The sequence below is a fragment of the Dipodomys ordii genome, unplaced genomic scaffold (assembly GCF_000151885.1).
Source record: "Dipodomys ordii isolate 6190 unplaced genomic scaffold, Dord_2.0 Scaffold79, whole genome shotgun sequence".
In the NCBI taxonomy this organism is placed as follows: Eukaryota; Metazoa; Chordata; class Mammalia; order Rodentia; family Heteromyidae; genus Dipodomys; species Dipodomys ordii.
In genome coordinates, this window is record NW_012267295.1 from 2573715 (window position 1) to 2593481 (window position 19767).

Sequence of the window (19767 nt, forward strand, 5' to 3'; positions counted from 1 at the left end):
GGTCCCAGGGCCCCCCAGTGGAAGCATAATTAGCTAATTAGGGACTTTGAAGGAGTGTAACGTCGCCTCCGTGCCAGGGGAAGGGAGGGCGCAGGATGGGGGGGGAGCCCCAGAGACCTCCACTAATCTTCCTTTATGTGTTAGGTCAAATCCTGAGCTGAGACAGGCCGATGGTGACACAGCACAGGCCCCACCCCGCCACCCCCACCCCCGGCACTGGGCACACAGGCAAAGAGAGGAGAGAGACAGAGACAGAGACAACTAGAGGCAAAGAACAGAGAGAAGAGATGGAGGGAGACAGGGCAAAAGGAGGAAGGACAGACCACAGAGAGAGACAGACAGACAGACAGAGTGTCCACAAACCGCCTTTCAAGTCACCCCCTGCCTCCAAGCCACCCTTGGATCTCCCTCCACACCTTCCTCCTGCCAGCCTCCTCCCTCAGGCAGCCCTCCCTGATTTTCCTGTTTCTCGTCTGAGCTGGCTACAAAGCCCTCTATAAGCACCTCCTCTTTCAACAGGGGTTTGCTGGGCTTTCGGGGCGCTGATCCCAGACAGGCTACAGGTAGCCCCACAAAAATGATGGACAGCTAGCCCCCTCCCCCAAGCCCAAGCTCACCCTCTCTGGTCCTGTCCAGCAAGACTCTCAGAACATAACAGGGCCCAGGACACCTGACAAAGGAGCTCTCTCCAGGCGGAAAGTCCAAATCCTTAGCCCCCCTGCAGTCCCCTTGGGGCTCACCAGTGGTCAGCCCGGCCCTGGCCCAGCAAGGGCAGTGATGTAGCAGTTGCTGGTTTTTAACTCAGGGAGTTCAAAGTAGGAGGGGACACACAGGACTCCAGCGTTTGATTCACACACACACCCAGCCCTTTCTGTTCTAGTTATTCTTGAGCTAGGGTCTTGGGTTTTACCCAAGGCTGGTCTCAAACCACAACCCTCCTATTTACCCCCTCCCATAACTGGGGTGGCAGGTGCATACCATCACACCAGCTTGTTCTTTGAGATGGGGGAAGGGGTGATCTTGAAATGCAGTTCTCCCGATTGCCACCTCCTCAGTAGCTGGGATCACAGGTGGGAGCCTCCTAACCTAGATTCTTCTTTCTTTCTTTTGGTCCCCAGCGCTGAGCTGGTGCTTTGTGAGGTGCTGCCACACCTGTCTCCCTCCATCAGGACATCGAGAGCACTGTGGCTTCAGGGCTGTGTTTTCCTATCCTGCCCAGAGTGGGCTTGGTAGCCAGGATGACAATAGTGGCCATGTGGTGGAGGCTCTCCCCTGGGACTGGAGTAAGGCCCCGGAGAGATAGACTCCTCACCCTGTACCCTTAGACTCTGGGCCGGCCCCACTGCCACAGCCAGAGGACCATGGGGCCCGGGCAGATGAGCCCAGCGGAGGAGGCAGGTCAGGGCAGACTCTCTCTGGAGGTGCTCTGATCACTGAGCCAAAGGAGAGGAGGTGACAGGAAGGAAGGAGGCAGGGCCGTGCCAGCTTTGTGGCCTGAGCAGCCAGGGTCAGGGGGGTGGCCAGCAGGAGAGACTGGGCTCCATCTGGACATGCAGGTTTGGGGGTGCCTAGTGTGTATCTTTAAGAAGTCGTTTCATGAGCTCTCAGGGTCTGGGGTCCAGCAGAGGGGTCCAGCCAGGGCATCGGATGTGGGTGGTCTCAGGGCAGAGGCCACATGGAGAGAGCTGCTCTGACTCTCTGCCCTCAGGGGAGGAGACGCAGGGCAGCGGGGTGGGGGGCCCTCCATGGCAGGGAGGGGGTGAGCTTCCTCCCCGCCATCTCCCCTTGAGGTTTGGGCACTCTCCACAGACAGAACCTGTCAGCCCAGATTAGCCTGGCCACTCTGCCAGGCCAGCTCAAGTAGAAATGGCTGGGCACGTGCCAGCCTCTGCCAGGGGCACAGCTTGCGGCCAGGGAGAGGGGAGGCGGAGAACAGGGGCGCCGAGACTGCGGCCTGGCACAGGCCTCCGTGTTCTCTAGCTCAGCTAGGTCAGTGGAGGGCGCTGGGCGGCGGGAGAGCCCGTCTGCTGCCCTGGCCGTTGCCAATGCCGGCTAATCAGGGGCACGGTGGGCGGCCCGGAGGCCAGGCCAGGGAGCAGACGGGCCGCCTGACAGCTTACTGGCTCCAGCCGAGGAAAGGCCTGGGCACTGATGGGGGCCCGCAGTACCTAGTCAAAGCAGCACCCCATCTGCTCCCTCTCAGGAGGCCTTGGCCCTCCCCAGAGCTGTTGGGGCCCCTGCCTCACCAAAGATCCCCCCCAGTGGCCTGGGACAGCCTCCCCATGCCCTGCCCCCCTCTGTGAGGCCTCAGAGCATGTGGGGTCCTCACGCCCACACCAGGCCCTGGCTGATGCTGTCTTCAACCAGCTGACCTGCTGTCCTGTCCCAGGTCCCTCCTGACCTGGGGAACAGAGCTCAAACACGACCTGTGCAGGTGTCCGCCTCACCGCCTGGCCTCCACCCACTGTCCTGTCACCCTGTCCCCCCCTCCTCCCCAGAAGCAGGCAGATGTCCCCCCCATCTCCTCCAGGAAGGCAGCAGTCCTGCAAGGGGAGGGGCTCTACTTCATCCCCTCTCCTCCCCTCCCACCCCATTCTCCTTCCCCCCTCCCTCTCTTTTTTTTTTCTAACTTAAGGCTAATGTTTTACCACTTGAGTCACAGACCCCCTTTCAGTTTTGAGGTATTTGGGAGTTTGGGGGGGAGTGGTGGTTAAATGGAGATAAGAAGGCTGAGTGATGGGGGAAGGGGGGAGGCTGGGAAGGGATGGGAAGGGTAAACAAAGGAGGAGGCTGCAATGCTTGGTAAGAAATGTACGCATTATCCTGCCCATGCAATTGTAACCCCTCTGTACAGTATGTTCACAAATAAAATAAAATAAAATTTAAAAAAAAAAAACAAAAAAAAAAGAGAAAATATGAGAAAAAAAAAAGAAGGCTGAGTGACAGTGGCTCATGCTTATAATCCTAGCTACTCAGGAGGTTGAGATCTGAGGATCACAGTTCAAAGCCAGCCCAGGCAGGAAAGTCCGAGAGACTCTTATCCACTGAAGTACCAAAAAAGCCAAAAGTAGAGCTGTAGTTCAAGTGGTAGAGCACTACCCTTGAGCAAAAGAAGCTCAGGGTCAGCACCCAGGCCCTGAATTCAAGCCCCAGGACTGGCACCAAAAAGAGAGAGAGAGAGAGAAATGAGTTTCACAGGCTTTTCTGCTCAAGCTGGCTTTGAACCATAGTCTTCAGATCTCAGCCTCCTGAGTAGCTGGGCATGAACCCCTGGTGCCCAGGCCTCCCTCTTTCCTTCCTTCGCTGCAGGCCTATCTCCTTCAGGAGGAGGACACGCCTTGGTGGGTCCTGGAGTGCCCCGGGTTCCCAGGGCAGGGTTAATCCCACTGCAGACGTGGCTGTCTAGAGTCCTGGCACTGACCACTTATTTACCTGTGAAAGGGCTCAGCCAATGAGTGAGGGAAGCACTAGTGGTGGGCACAAGGGAGAGCCCAGGCTGGTGTCAGGAGAGGATATGTAGAGATAAAGCAGCCCCATTATACTCAGGCCCAGAGAGGGGCAGTGATTGGTAAAAGGTCACACAGCAAGGAACCACAACTTAGCTTCCTCCCTTCCTCCCCAGCTCCTTTATGTTGTGTCCTTGCCTTTACCCCATGGCGGGGCTAGGGCCTGGACAGAGACCGCTGTGATCGGCTAGAGAGACACATTTTACAAGAGTCTGTAGAGAGTTCCCTGACTTCCACATCCCCCACCCATCCCCGACAAAGCTGAGGCATACAGCTAATCCAGTCCCTCTTTCTGCTCTGTGCAGCTAGGGAAACTGAGGCCCAGGTCCCGTAGCAGAACATGGCGGAGCTGAGGCCAGAACTTGCAGCTCCGGACCCCTGGATGAGTCTTCCCAACAGATCTCTGCAAACTCCAGTGCACCTTTTGGAATGGCAGACAGCCCACTCCCCACAGAGGTGCAATTAATAACCCAGGATCTGACTCTGTCTAGTACCACTCTCTAGCCTGCCATCTAGTGGCAGAAATGAGAGCTATGGACACAGCTCTAAGGACACGACTTGGGAAATTCCTTTTTATTTATTTCATTTTTTTTAATAGATGACCCAGGCACGAGGGTACAATCCCGTAATCTCTGTATTTCAGACCCAGGGTACAAGGCCATCCTGAACTACCCCGAGAGACCTGGTCTCAAAACACCAAAGCAAACACATTTTTTTTTTAATTCATGAAAAGTGGCATCCCAAGACTGGTGATAGTAGCTCACTTCTATGATCCTAGCTACTCAGGAGACTGAGATCCAGAAGATCAACGTTCAAAGCCAGCACAAGCAGCAAAGAATACAAGGTTCCATCTCCAAAATGGGCAGCAAAAAGCTAAGCTGGAGGTGTGGCTGAAGCAGCAGAGCACCAGTCAAGCAAGCAAGACCAGCAAGTGTGAGGCCCTGAGTTCAATCACTAGTACCACCAAAAGCGGGGGGGGGAGAGAGCAGGAAAGAGACAACCACAAAACCTCTGTAGGAAGAACTTCCAGGCGCCTCCCTTCCCCCACCACCGCAAGGTGCTCATTCCCGGAGAAGCAGAGAAGGTGCCTCACCTGTGAAATGTGGTGCTGGATCGATGCACCTCAGAGTCACACAGGTGCTAACAGTCTCTGTGCCTGGTAATTAATTACTGACAAACATGAATTGATCTTAGGAACCGTGACAGGCGGAGCACTGCCGTTCCCCAATCTGGCAGCCGTTCGGACCCTGGGTCAACACTAACAGCCTCTCCCTAATTCGGGAGAATCCAAGAGTCACATGGGAAGGTGGAATGGAATCGGGGTTGCCAGCAGGGCTGGGAGCTGGAGGGAAGCCCTGAGGAGAGCTGAGCTCCTCCCTGGCTTTCTGGAACCAAAGCCTCAGTAGCCAGAACCTCCACCAGGGCCGGGGTGCAGAGGTCAGGGCCACCCCCCCCCCCGCCCTTCACCAGAAATCAGGCCTGCTGGCCCCCGGGTGGCTGGGACAGCCGCTCTGTACACAGCAGAAGAGATGGGGGCCAGGAGGAAAGGAGGGACACGGGCACCATGTGCCCCCGTGACACACCCAGGCAAACCCCTCGTGCACATACGCTCACGTGCTCACACACTCAGCCCGTGGACTCTACGGCAGGAATGTGACCGTAATCTGCCATCCTCCAGCACAGAAGTGGAGAAGGCTCTGAAGAGATGCCCCTGGCTGTTCTAGCCCTTTCCTCCCTTCCCTCCTGCCCAGACACTCCATGACCCTCGGGACCTGGGCTGGGGCCAGGAACCCCATCTCCCCCATCCCTCCGCAGCTGCCCACACAGAGCAGTCCCCTGAGCCCAGCCCACCCTACGCACCCCTGCGGGCCTCGTCCACGGCTCAGCTTCCTCAGGCACACAAGGCCATCCACACATGGCCCTGGGTCCAGACCCAGGCCCCCTGCCCCCCACAACTGGCTAGCACCTGAACTCCCTCCCAGCCTCTGTCCTGGCCTTCCTGCCTCCCCTCTGCCCCTAGGCCTTCCCAATGTGCTAACCCCCAGGCCTCTGACCCTCAGCTCAGACTCCAGCTTCTCCCCGAGGACCCCAGCCATGCAGCCCAGTCCCCTCCCCACCCTGGCTTCATACTGCTCTCCACCCAGCACCCTCGGCTCTCTGTCCTACACAGGCAGCTGGGGAAGGAACTGGTTAGACACTTGGACTGCTGGCTGGCTTCTGCCACTGCTTCACTGGGTGACATTGGCTGCTCATGATTCCTTCCCAGCCTGATTCCATGTTTGCTAAGTGAGACGAAGCTAGTTTTCAGCTAAGAAAGGTATATGCAGCGTCCTCCACCTCCCCACACACAGAAAGGCTCGTGTGTGGAAGGCTCGGTCCCCAGCCAGCGAATCCAATCGCCAAGAGGTGACGGCACCAGGGCGGCTCTCCCTTCACCAGTGGAGCCACCCCTCAAGGACTAGAGCACAAGGGCATTATGGGCAAGGCATGGGAACTAGGAGGCAAGGCCTGGCTGGAAGAAGCAACTGGTTGCTTCCTGGTTGGGACACTGTGAATGGCCCTGGAGCTCCTGCCTCAGTGTCTCTCTGCTTCCTGGCTCCATAAGGTAAGCAGCTCTCCTCTACCAACCCCCTCCCCGGTGGTGCAATCTGTGGGATGGGGGGAGAGATAAGGGAAGGTGTGTGTGTGTGTGAGAGAGAGAGAGAGAGCCTGTTTGTCTGTCTGTCTGCTTTCCAGCTGTCATGAGGTGAGTAGCTCTCCTCCACCAACTCCTCCCCCATAGCATTCTGGGGGGGGGGGAGAGGAGAAGGGAGGGTGTGTGTGTCTGTGTGTGTGTGTGTATGTGTGTCTGTTTGTCTGTCTGTTTCCCGGCTGTCAAAAGGTGATGTCTATCTTTCTGTCTGCTTCCTGGCTGCCATGAGGTGAGCAGCTCTCCTCTACCCCCTCTCTCCACCATGACTCTTTGCCTTACCACAGGCCCAGCAGCCATGGCACCAGTCCCCCTGGACTACAACCTCTGAAACCATGAGCCAACATTAAATCTTTCCTTTCCTGAAGTTGTGTCTGTCACAGCAATGGAAAACTGATCTTTAAGGAGCCTTCCAAGAACAGTGAAAGTGAGAAAGATAAGGAAAACCAGCCCTACCACAGCCTCTCAGGGAAAGGTGTCCCTTCCCTGTCCCCAGGGTCACCCCAGGGCAGTGGAGGAAGTGACAGGCAGAGCAGACCCCCCCCTTCCCACCTTCTCCCCTTATCTCACCCCCCTCCCTTACCCCTCCCACTAGCTCTCAAGGTCCATGTGTGGAGAGGCGCCCTGGTGTCCTGAGAGACACTGGCCCCACAAGGTCTTTTCATCCCCTAACTTCAGCCCACCTGACCTTCGCAGGACACAGCAGGGATCCAGAAACCCCCAGGCCTGGCCCACTCTGGCCTCTTCTGGCCACCTTGCCCCACACATCCTGGCTTCTTGGCCACCAGCCTGCTTGTCTAAGTACTACTCTCTGCTCTGCAAGCCCAGAGCCAGGAGGCAGATGGACCCCAAAGAGATGGACTGGCTGGAGCAGGAAACAGAGCCCCACAGCCACAGCACTGATGCTGGTCAAGGTGGGACAGTGCTGACTGTGGAGGGAGCTATGGTACAGATATGGTACACAGGTTCAATGACTCAGACAGGGCCAAGGAAAGAAGTAGGCTTAGCATAGACAGAACTCTGCTCACATCCCTGCCCAGCTGCCAAATTGCTGTGTGAACTTTCAGAAGATACTTAAGCTCTCTGAGCTTCACACAGATTGTTGAGAAGATTAAATCACAGTCATCAGTATGCCAAGTACCTAGATCACAAACAAACCTCCTGTCCTTCCACTCAGGACTGAAGGCTCTGTGTGGGCATGGCCCTCCCTCCCCCCCCCCAGCCCACCCCAACACGGGGCAGCAGAGGAATCAGGAGACCTTGCCGGCCACTGTGGAAGAGCGTCCTTGGGCAGGAAACCACGCCTCCAAGTCTCAGGTTTTTTCATCTCTAGAGGGAAAATAGCCCACCTCCCCCTCAGCGTAACTGTAAGGCTCAGAAAGATGCAAATAGAACAATGCCGGGCTTGTGGTTACAAGGTGGGTGGGTGAATGGATGGATAGGATATGTGGGTGGATAGATGGATGAGTAGATGATGGGTGGATGGCTGAATAGGTAGATGAGTGGATGGGTAGGTTGATGAATAGATGGCTGAATGGATGATGGATGGGTAGATCTGTGAATGGATGGATGATGGATAGATGGGTGGATGAAGAGACATGTGGATGGATGGTGGATAATGGATGGATGGAGGATAGGTGGATGTGTGCATGGATGGATGGATGTTAGCTGAATGGATGATGGATGGGTGGATGATGGGTGGATGAATGGATGTGTGGATGGATGGGTAGATGGATGGACAGGTAGACAGGTGGATAGACCTGTGGATGAGTAGGTAACAGAGTTCAAGCTGTAAGTCTGTCAACGAGGGCTTTTGAATCCACCACCCAGCAATGCCGCACGTGTCTCCCCTTCTCTTCATATTCAAGCTCACCTTCCAGTCTATGAAAACTACCCCCAAAGAATGTGCAATGCCTTGACAGTCAGACCCCAGGAACCGAAAGAGATGTAAATTATCTGGGGACCCAAAGGCATCAGGGTCACTGTCTGGCCTCTTCAGGCCCAGATGAAGGCCCACAAGTTCTGTGGCACTGCGGCCACGCCTGTCTGGGGGATGGGGATGGGTGGTCAGGAAGCGCAACTCACTGGGCACGCGGTTGATGGCTTTGAGGGGCCTCAGGACACGCACAGTGCGGATGGCCGACAGGTTGATGTTCTGAAGGTCCAAGGAGTACTCCACCATCCTGCAGAGAAGGGGGAGAGAGTGAGGGAGGGGTGGGAGACACCCACGCAGGCCAGCCACGCCCACCGGGGTGGGGCTAGCAAAAGGGGTCAGAATCTGGGCTATGTCTCTGACAGTGTGGACCCTGGCTATTTGTTAGACTCATATCAAGGGGAGAGGGCTGTCTTTTACCTGTCCTTGGGTCTCCACAGATGTAGGGGGGCATCAGGAGACCTACCAGGCCTGGCCTCTCTCTCTGCCCTGCCTCACATCAAGCTGTACATCTGGAAGGTGGCGGGAGGCTGTACTTTCCGTGGGGTCTTGAGTGGACTGGCGCCCCCCAGCTCCAGCCTCGCACGTGCCACATCTCCCCAGCCCGGGGCTTGGGTCCAAGCTATCCTAGCCAAGGGTCCACCCCGTCTCCGTCCACGAAAGCCTGCCCCTGCCTAAAGGGTCCCTAAGCAGGTCCCTGAGTCCTCGAAGCTCCTCCATGCCAAGCCCACGGCGAGATGGGCCAATGCACCAGAGTGGACCAGCATGTCACAGCCATGGACCCACGGCCCGCCAGCCTCGCAGCCCGGGGGAGGCGCTCGCCTCTTCCAAGGGGTCTTCCCAGAGCTCCCATGAAGGGCAACGCTCAAGCACCACAGTCCCTCCCCACGGAAAGACAAGCCCAACGCTGGGGACCTTGCCAACCGGGGCCTCCCCACCCCCGCTCACGCTCCATCCCGCAGACACCTGCCACCTCCATCAGCCGAGAGGAAGGCGCCTCTGCACACGGCACCAACCTGCTCCCACCCCCTCCTGCTGCCTTCAGTCATTGAGTGAGAGCTGCTTCGCCTGAGATGCCCCCAGCCACCCCCCACCCCGCTGCTGCACATGCTCAGCTCCAAGGGTGCAGCCCAACACACCTGCGCATGCACGCGCGCGCGCGCACACACACACACTCTCTCTCTCTCTCTCTCTCTCTCTCTCTCCTACTTCCACCCACATCCAGATGGGGGTTGGGGGGGAATGACCCAAAAAAGTAAGTCACTGGAGACGGAGCCTAGAGGAACCGTCTGGGGTGCTGGGGGGGCAGGGCCAGCCGCGCGTGGGGCCATGTGAGGATCCCACATGCGGCGAGCCACGCCGTCACCCTCTTAGGCACAGATGCGTGTGACGGAGGCGCTGCGGGGGTGGCGCACCCCAGCCTGGGGAGCCCCCTCCCCGACGGGCAGTCCCTCACCATGCCCCACTCACCATCCCCAGGACCCTCCACTACTGCACCCCATCTTCTCAGGCTCCCGCCCAGGGGGGGTGGCACAGCTTGGGGGTTGAACCCCTCATGGACTGCACACCCGCGCCCCAGAGCACTCGCTCAGCCCCGGCAGGCGCCCATACGAGGCTCCACGGACTGCTAGCAACAGAACCAGGGACTTTCTAGCAATTTCCCTGTGTCACCCGGCTGGAGGTGCCCGCACCCGTGCGGCACGCTGCTCGGGACCTGGGACCAGGACAGAGCTTCTGCCACGGGCCACCTCTGCCGGCCTCCTCCTGCCCAACTCCCCACCCCGCCCTGCCACCCCGGCTTTGCCAGTCCTCCTGGGGACGCCCAGGTACCCAGATATCATGGGATATCTGTTCTAGCTAACTGTGGGCGTCACCCACGGCTGTGCCCCAGGACAGGCGGGGGGTGCAGGGGCCCTGGGTAATGGTGTTTTTTCCATTTTGTGTTGGCCACAAAGAAGGGTGTCAGGAAGAGGTGGGCCCGGGGTCCTGATGAAATACAATTCAGGGCTGGGTGGCTGGTGCCCCACACTGCCTGGCTAGTAAGCTTTGGGTGGGAGGGGGGAATGCCTCCCCGACCCAGCCTTGCCATGAGAGGCTGGACAGACTCACAGAGCCTGGACACTCACTCCACGGACCCACAGCCCCCCCATCCCCAAGGAATGCCTTGGGAACTCCAAAGCCTCAAAGCCTGAGCAGGTCCACGTGAGGCTGATCTGGAACCAGATATGATTAACCCAGCCCCTTCCATTCACCCCAGACCTGACCTCCAGGTAGGAATATACCTTCCAATCAGCTGGGGGGAAATGTGATGTTCCCCTTTTTCCATTTGGCTGCCAGGGAGCTCAGCAAGGAAAGATCTTGATATTGTGCAGTCCTTTCGGGGAATCCATTGACCTAAACATTTCTCTCAGGTTCCTCCTCTCTTGACAGTTGTGACCCAATGCGGGTGGGGGTGGGGGAGTAGGAAAGTACATACATACATTTGGTAGTTTAAAAAAAAATGCTGGGCGCTGGTGGCTCACACCTGTCAACCTAGCTACTCAGGAGGCTGAGATCTGAGGATCACAGTTCAAAGCCAGCCCAGGCAGGAAAGGCTGTGAGACTCTTATCTCCAATGAACCACTCAGAAAACCAGGAGTGTGCTGCGGCTCAAGTGGTAGAGCACTAGCCTCGAGCTGAAGAGCTGAGGGACAGCACCCAGGCCCAGAGTTCAAGCCCCATGACTGACAAAAAAAAAAAAAGGAAGAGGCACCCATAAGAGGTGAAGAACCAGCAGTTCTCATTCTTCTCTGAGGAGACGAGGACAGGAAGGGGCCACTAGCCAAGACAGGGGTGGCAGGAAGAGCTGGGGACGGTGGAAGGGCAGAAACTCTGGGCTCACGCCATGGAAGCCTCAAGCAGCAGCACGTGGGTGAGCTGCTCAGCTCCTCCTGAACCAACCATCACACCCCTCTCCCCTGACGCCAGCCTCTTCCTGCCTGTCCTCCTTCCCCTGCGGCCTCCTCCTCCCAGCGCATCACCACAGACCTTCCAAACCAGACTGAGCTGTGCCCCCACACACGCACACCCAGTGTGGCCTCTGGCTATGGCCCCTGGTCCGTTTGCCCTCCGTGTTCAGCGCCGCCCATCAGCAGCCCCGAGCACAGCCCCTTCCTGCCTTCCAGCACCGCCTCCCCCAGGAAGCTCTTCTCACCCTGCTTAGCGCCACAGACACAGCCCACCACGGCGTGCCGTTCACAGCTCCCGGAGGACGTGGGCTCCCCTCAGCACAGGCCCTGAGCCAGTAACTCAGGAAAGTCCCTTTCTTGGGGGGAATCCCAGGAAGGGTGGGAGGAGGAGGAGGAGGAAGAAGAAGAAGAAGGAAAAGCCAAGGGAGTGTTGTTCACCCCAGGTCACTGTCGTTGCGGGCAGCAGGTGTGGTGGCGTCCTGGAGCCCCCAAGAGTCCATGTGGAGGAAGCGCGGGCCGAGCTGGGCCAGGGAGCTGGTGGTGGAGCACCGCTTCCTGAGTGGGTACAAGGCCCTTGATTTCCATGCCCAGCACTGGAGAAAAGGAGTGAGTGGAGGCTGGAGAGTGGAGGCTGGAGGGTGGAGGCTACAGGCGTCAGCCACTGGTGAAAAGATAAGGTTAGCTCCCATGGAGAAAGTTCTCCATGGCCCTGGTCCAGAAGAAAGCTGGCCAGGATGCAGGGCGCTATCTGGGACAGGACACAGCTGACCTGACGGGCCACGGGACAGACACGAAGAGCACCCTCGGGAACTCTGTGACACTGGACGTGAGCCTCTCTTGTCCTCCGACCTCTGCAGCCCCAGGTCCCCTCACAGCCCTCAGGGAACACACCGAGCATGACTGCTCCCGCTGCCTTGCGCCCAGCGCCACCCACAGCGAACAACGCTGGCTTTTGCCCCTCCTCACGTCACCCCATGATGCGTGGCCACCCCCCACCCTGCTCCACTCCAAAGTAGACAAAGTGAGAAGGGGCGGCTGAGTGGGTGGATAAACACAGGGCTGGCTTTCCCGTAGCCCACCCCCCCTTGGCCCCCCAACCGGTAAGACATCCCTTTGGGGAGGTGAGAAATTAATTCCTAATTACACAGTGACTTTATCACACAGCGTTGGTGCTAAAAGTCTTTTAAAAAGAAATCCAACCATCCCCCCCCCACTACCTCCTGCCAGCTCTCAAGCACCTAATTAGGTGATTTTGTTTTAAAGCGAGCACTTCCGTCCTGGAAGCCCCAGGAGGAGAGGGACTTAACTCAGTTCCTGGCTGTTCTCCTGGGCCAGGAGGGTAAAGTAACCAGGGCTCTTCAGGCGTTTCCTCTCCCCGGCTTCAACAAGAGGCCCGGGCCTAGTCAAGCCGGGCCACAGACTGGCACAGCCCCTCAGGGGCGGCATCCTTGCCACACGGCCAGAGCAGCTCCCTCCAGCTGCACATGAATCTCGGCCACTGCCCACGGCACAGCACTGGGTGCAGGACCTTCCCTTGGGGTCCGGGGCTGGGAGGGTCTCTGCAGCTTAAAGCCCAGCATCCTGGCTGGTCCTGGGCCCTCAGAACCTGCCCAGGGCCTTATGCACCTGCCCCCACCTAATTGCACCCCATAGAAGCAAGGCCCAGAGAGACCCCAAATGACCCAGCCAGGCATAGGGGGTGCAGGAGCTCTGTGTCACCCACCCTCCCATCCGTCATCAGCGAAGCCTGGGTAGCATGACCGCCTTTGGGGGACACAAGCCCCCCAACACTGACTGCAGTTCCCTGGATGAGCCAGCACTCCTGGAGGCCGTGTGGTCCAGTGGTTAGAACCCAGAGCGGTCAGGATGACCTGGGCAAGAGCCTGGATGGAAATGAGCTCAAACAGACCCAGAGCAGGCAGGACCTGAGCCTGAAGAGCCACACAAGTGTCGCCCAGCATCACACAGAACGCTGACTCAGTTCACACGCACACGAGAGTCACGTGACACCTGCTGAAGTCCTTCCAGCCTCCCACTGCCTGCTTGGAGAAGTCCAGGCAGGAAGGGCCGAGAAAACTCAAGCAGCAGGAGCCAGTATCCCTGAGCCGTCCACCCTACTCCCCCGGGGTGCCAGGGACAAGGAACCTTCCAGCTCCCAGACTGCACCAGGCCATCTCAGGCTTGCGAATCCTTCCCAGCCTTTCCAAGCTAGCCCACTCCTGTAATCCTAGCCGCTCAAAGGATTGAGATCTGAGGATCGCGGTTCAAAGCCAGCCCAGACAGGAAAGTCTGTGAGACTCTTCTCTCCAGTTAATCCCCAGAATGCTGGAAGTGGAGCTGTGGCTCAGAGTGGTGAGAGTTTAGCCATGAGCATGCGCACTCGCTCAGGGTAGCACCCAGGCCCTGAGTTCAAACCTCGTAACAGACTATTTTTTTTAATGAGTAAAAAAATCAATAACTTGAGAGACAAGATTAGAAAGGGAAAAAAAGAAACGCTGAAAAGAACATCAAATGAGTGAGCTCCAGAATCCTTCCAGAAACTTCCCCACCCAGGGGCTGGCTTTTCTACATGATGCCGATAAAAATAGTGTTTCCTCACTCTTTGCAAAGGGATGGGGGGGGAGCACACGGGAGGGAGGAGCTTTCTTAGAATATAATTGAAGATGTAATTAATAGGAAGGAAGCTGAGATAGGAGGAATCCCAGATCATCTGTCACAGTGACAACTCAGGTTTGTGTCTGTTGATAACCACACCTCGGCCTTCCATGCCAGCTCAGCACTCAATACACAACCAGTGCTCAGGGCCAGAGGGGAAGCAGACAGAGGAGCAATACTGAGCCCTGACTCTGGCTGGCACCCTACAATCTAAGGAACATTTCACCTACTGAATGTCTGTGAGCCCCTCAAATTCACACACCAAAATGCTCAGTGCCCACCAAGGGGACATTAGGAGGTGCAGCCCTCAGGAATGAGAGGAGCCCCTCCCCAAATGGTCCCAAGCGAGCCCCCGAACCCCCTTCCTATCGGGATTCACCACGATGACCCTCCAAGTCCCCAGTCTAGCTCTGTCCCAATACCTTCCTCTCTTACAGGACTGCCCAGTCAACACAGGATGTCCAGTCAACAGTGCAGGATTCTCTGTGTGTCCACACTCTCCTCCTGGGGTCTCACCCATGGGAGAAAGCTCTGTGACCCAAGGCTGATCCTGGCACCATAGCAGATGGGCTAGAAAACAGAGTGGGCTGGGGGAGTGGAGGGGTCTCTACATTCTACCTGAGCTAGGGGGAAATGCTTGTCTCAAGAGAGTCACTTCACAGCTCTCTGAAGGCTGGTAGGCTTCCGAAGTGGTTGGAGGCAAACCCACCAGAATCTTTGGGCCTCTGATAAAGTGAATCCCTTCCTGCTGTGAGTGATGCTGGACTCGAAGGTCGCCATTCCAGCTCCAGTCCATCTTTCCCGGTCTCCGTTTATTCTTCTGTAAAATGGGTTTCAAAACCCTAATCTTGGGATTCCATGGCGTGAAACTACGTGTAAGAGCTGGGTCAAGCCAGGAGCAGTGGCTCTCAGCTATAATTGTAGCTACTCAGGAGGCTGTGATCTGAGGATCAAGGTTCAAAGCCAGCCCAGGCAAGAAAGTCTGAGATTTATCTCTAATTAACCAGCCAAAACCCAGAAGGGGAGCTATGGCTCAAGTAGTAGAGTACCAGCCTTGAGTAAATAAGCTAAGAGATAGAACTTAGGCCCTGAGTTCAAATCCCACTACCAACATATACGTGTGTGTGTGCATGCACACATACACACACAGAGCCTGGTCATTGGACCCAGTCTTCCCAATCACCAGAATGCCCTTCTCCACTCCAAGGACAACAGGGCCTGGGATTTGGGTTTTTCCATCCTCCAGACCCTCGGGCTTTATAGCATGGATGGGGCTGACCTCACACCTGCATGAGGTAGGCCTACACCTACCCGGGCCAATCAAATCTCTCTATCAACCAGGTCTATTATGATTGGCCCAGGGAGGAGCACATACCTCACATCAGCCAATCGAAGCGCATAGACCCAGGTTGGGCCTCAGGGTCTGGCTGGAAAAGGAAAAACATCTCCTGCCAGGAGTGGGCTGTGAGCCCAAGGACAGAAATCAGCGTGGAAGAGTGAGCGGGGCTGTGGGATGGGAGCGCACAGTCTGCGACACCCTGTAGGATGCTGGAGACCCCCGGGCTTTGCAGTGAAGTCATTAGGAGACTGTCTTAACCAGGTTTGGCATTTCCGTGCCAGGCAGCTCCAGCAGCCCTGCCTGACTCATGCCTGACCATCAGGCCCCTGGCTTAAGCATCATGGTGACTCCCTCTATCACTCATCCTGGCTGGCTACCATCCTGTTTCCATGGAAACCGCCTGCACAGTGACCACCCCCACCTCCCTCTAACCCTGCCCCATATGCAAATGAGATCACCAGCCACACTCAGATTCCCAGGGGAGCCCTCCCAGGTCCTCGCCCACCCACAGGGCTCCGGTTCCCCCACCCACCCTGAGGACCTCACACAACAGAGAGGAAACCCGGAGCCTCCTTGGCAGTCCTGGCCCAGGGCCAAGCCCTGGGATCTGCAGGATGATGGTGGCCTCAGCTCTGTCCTCAGGAGACAGGCAGACCTGTAACATCCATGACAAATCAGAGCGCAAGCCCATGGGCCACAGGATGCTCCCCGCTTCCCACACCTGGAGTCCCTCCCACCCCACACAGGAGGGAGGCCAGTTCCACAGGCTTCTAGAAACACCCAGTGATGACCTCTGACCCCTGACCATGGCTAGGTCTGCTGGCAGACACTCAGTGAAGGTTGCATGGTTGGCATTTTTAGGTTTCTCAGCGCAGCACAGAGCCTGCCCTGCCAGCTTAGCAGAGCCCAGAGGTGCCAAGCAGAGGCTATTGCATGGCAGAGGGTGGAGGAAGGAACAGAAAGGCCCAAGAGAGGAGGCCACCCACCCCATGTGCATTCTCTCCTTCCAGACCCAGCCTGACCCCATAGAAGAGCTCGTGGTTGATTACACCAGATTCAATGTTTTCTGCTTTTCTGGCCACGGATGGGCCATGAGAGCCAGTTCGGCCCAATATGTGGGGAAGGGGAGGAATCTGGAAAAGAAAAGGTTGTTTTCGTCATCCAAAAGGACAGGCGCAGCTGGCACTGCCCTGTCTCTCTTCATCCTTCCAGCCTTCAATTCAGACAAGACACCCACGGCTCAGCCACTGCCTTGTGACCATAAAAGAAAGGCCTGAAAAAAATCCCAAGGATGCCAGCCTCACACTGCAGAGATAATGGCCAGGACGGCCATCCGCAGGACTTGGTGTTGTCAGAAAGCCACGCCGGTTACTCACGCCACCATTGGTTGGGTTTCTGTCGCTTGCAGCCAAGCACATTCACGACAAATTATGTAATATCAGGACCTCAGCCAGGCAACAAGAGACTCTGCCCCTCACCAACTTGTGACCTTCAGTAAGTCACGCTCGGGGTGACGGAGCATTTGAGCCATACCCTCAGTCCTTTTTATGTTAGCTGCTTTTGGGATTGGCTCTCATGCTTTTTGCCCAGGGCCAGCTTCATACCCAAGATCCTCCTTCCGTTGGAGCCAGGAGGACAGACAAGCACCACCACACCTAGTTGTTGGTTGAGATGGGAATTTCATCCACTATTTGCCCTGGCTGGCCTCAGACTTTGATCCTCCACCTTTGATCTCCACCTCTGTGTAGCTAGGATTATAGATGTATGCCACTACACTCAGCTAGGCATCTGGATTGTTGCTGTTGTGTGGGTTTTAGGGGGAGTTTTGTGGTGGTACTGGGGGTCTGGTCTAGTGATAAAGTGATCCCACATCTCCAGGACTCCTCCAAGGACAAAGACTGAGCTAAGGGTCAACCAGGCCACACCTGCGACCTGGGACTGTTTCTCACCCCCTCCCCAAATCAATGTCAGTACCCCTGAAGATGGCTGACAGTGTACTGAAGTGCTGTCTTCCCCCAGCCGCCACGTCATCCACCTTCTTTCTCTGCCCTTCACCAGGTCTCTTTATTAGGGCCATGGGCACACATGGTCAGATCTAATGTAGGACTCCTAGGTTTGGGGCCTGCACTCCACAAACAATGCCAGCCCCCAGTTGGAAATCAGGTCCTTATTCCAAACCCTCATGGCCCTGTGTACTTCCTGGAAACATGGCAGGCCCCAGTTGAGAGTTATCTGTGGTGATCTGTTGTGTGTGTGTGTGTGTGTTTCCTAAATCCAGCTCCTCGAGATCAAAACACAGCTGTGTCCTTCGCCTTCCTCTGCTTACCCGCCTAGCACACACCCAGCCTGGAGTGTAGCAAGCGCTCGACCTATGCTGACTTCATGGATAAATGGTATCATCATGCACAAGCCAGAAGAAGACAAGGGAAAGAAAGAAGTTTCTAGCACATGAGGCATTCCCTATGTGACGTTGGCTGCCTGAGGAGACAGAGAGTTCCCTGCAGTGGGCCACGTGCAGCAGGTGCAGCTAAGCGGCTGAGATAGTCAGACTCCAAGTGGAGAGGAACGCCATGACCTCCAAGGCACCTTCCAACTGCGAGGCTCTGGGAGCCGGTAATTTGAGGGAGGGGTGGGGCAGGAAGGAAAGAAATATCCTTGGGCTGTCAGGCTGTTACTCTGGAAACAGAACATTTCTAGCACCCAGCCGGGTGGGCCTGTGGGGGGATGAGGGCAGCTCAGGAGAGGCAGGGCCAGATGGGGGCAGGACCCCACATCTGGACTCTAGATCCTAGGCCCCACAGCTCACACCTTTAATCCCAGCTACTCAAGAGGCTGAGAGCAAAGGACTGCAGTTCGAAGGCAGCCCAGGCAAGAAAGTCCGTTAAGACTTTCATCTCCAATCAACCACCAGAAGCTAGAAGTGGAGCTTTGGCTCAATTCGTAGTACCAGCCTTGAGCAAAAAAGCTAAGCGACAGTGTCCAGGCCCTGAGTTCAAGCCCCAGTGCTGGCATACCACCAGGAGCAGCCAGGAGCAGAAGGTCCCCATTGCCTTTATTTATTTATTTATTTTTAAAGGAACAGACTGGAAGGAATTGCTTAGCAAGAGTACAGACCACAGAGAGCTGCTCATGGAGGGTGCAGGATGGAGCCAGCCAAACAATGGGCTTCCCTGGGCTTCCCTGGGCAAGTGAGTGAGGACAACCATCCTGGAACTTGGAAGGAAGAGCAGGCTTTGTTGTGATGTCATCTAGAGGAAACACAACTTTGTCTAGTTCACTGCTTTTTGTTGTGATCTTTTTGTTGTGATGGTACATGTCGATATATAGAGATTTGTGTGTGTGTGTGTGTGTGTGTGTGTGTGTGTGTGTGTGTACTCGCAGGTGCCCATAATGGAGCCTGAACTCAGGGCAAGGGAGCTCACCCTTAGCTTTTTTTGCTCAAGACTGGTGCTCTACCACTTGAACCACAGCTCCACTTCTGGCTCTTGTTTTTTTGGTGGTTAACTGGACCTGGCTTTGAACCTCAACCCTCAGATCTCAGCCTCCTGAGTAGCTAGGATGACAGGCATGAGCCACTGGTGCTGGTTCAATGGTGAAAATTTTTACTTTCCCGCGGTAGGTGCAACATCTGTCCAGCAGAAGAGGTAAAGGCTGTGACTTTATCACCTGCAGGTTGTCAGAGGCCTTGATTCTCACGGTGCATCTCCTTGGGAGCACTCTCCAATGCCCAAGGCCCCATCCCACTCTCTAACTCTGCTGGCTGCGGTCCCCTCCCACCTCTCCCCCAAATAATCAATGCAATCCGAGTGCCCTTTAATTTGTGGGATGGTTATTACTCTACACTTTGTGGTACAAATGCAAATTCAATTTGCATTTACAAACTTACCTTCAAGAAGAAACTTGATGACACCTAATTAGCACCCATAAGGAGATTGGGGTGAAACTGAATCCATAAAACAGAAAAAAAAAAAAACATAGATTCCCCTCCCAGAACAATTAGGCTGTTGGGGGATGGAAGACTAGAAAGAAACAGGAACTCCGGCAGAAGGGCCGAGGGCCTGCTTTTAGCCCAGTGGTGACTCACTCCATTACAGGTGAGAGAGGAAAACAGGGAGAGAAGGTCCGGAGAATGTAAGTTCTAGAAGGAGCGTGGGCTGGCGGAATACCCAAGTCTCCCTTCTGCAAACTCTAGACCTGCCCTAGAAACAGGGCTTGATTCCGAAAGTAGAAGAAAACTTGGCACGTGTCTAGCCACGAGAAAAAAAAAAATCTTCTGTCTTCCAAGAAAGGAAGCTGGGGTTCCTTGGGACTCCCTGCAGCACACCTCGTCATCTGCACGGCTACACTGAGGCCATGAAGAGGGAGAGAAGTCGTCCCTCATTGAGACCAGGCAAGGTGGCCATGCCTGAAATCCTAGCTACTCAGGAGGCAGAGACAGGAGGCTCTCCAGTTTGAGGCTGGTTCTAACAAAGTTAAGGAGAACCGGACTCAAAAGCCAAAATACAAAACCGTAGGGCTGGGTTCGTCGTGCAAGTGGTACAGTGCTTGCTAGGCAAAAAGGAAGCCCAAATTTCAATCCCCAATACCAGGAAGGGAAGGGAAAGGAAGGGAAGGCAGGGGAAGAGGAGGGGAGGGAAGTGGAGGGGAGGGGAGGAGAGGGGAGGGGAAGAGAGGGGGAAGGGAAGGGAGGGGAAAGG

General features: G+C 56.1%; 1 protein-coding gene across 1 annotated transcript in view; it reads right to left on the reverse strand.

The window, feature by feature from the left end:
- The window catches only part of Cacna1i (calcium channel, voltage-dependent, T type, alpha 1I subunit), an 86071-nt gene that overhangs the window by 43560 nt on the left and 22744 nt on the right, over positions 1 to 19767 (reverse strand). Inside the window, exon 4 of the mRNA XM_013024817.1 lies at positions 8281 to 8378. Coding sequence (XP_012880271.1) covers positions 8281 to 8378 — 98 coding nt within the window. The remainder of the gene's footprint in view (positions 1 to 8280; positions 8379 to 19767) is intronic.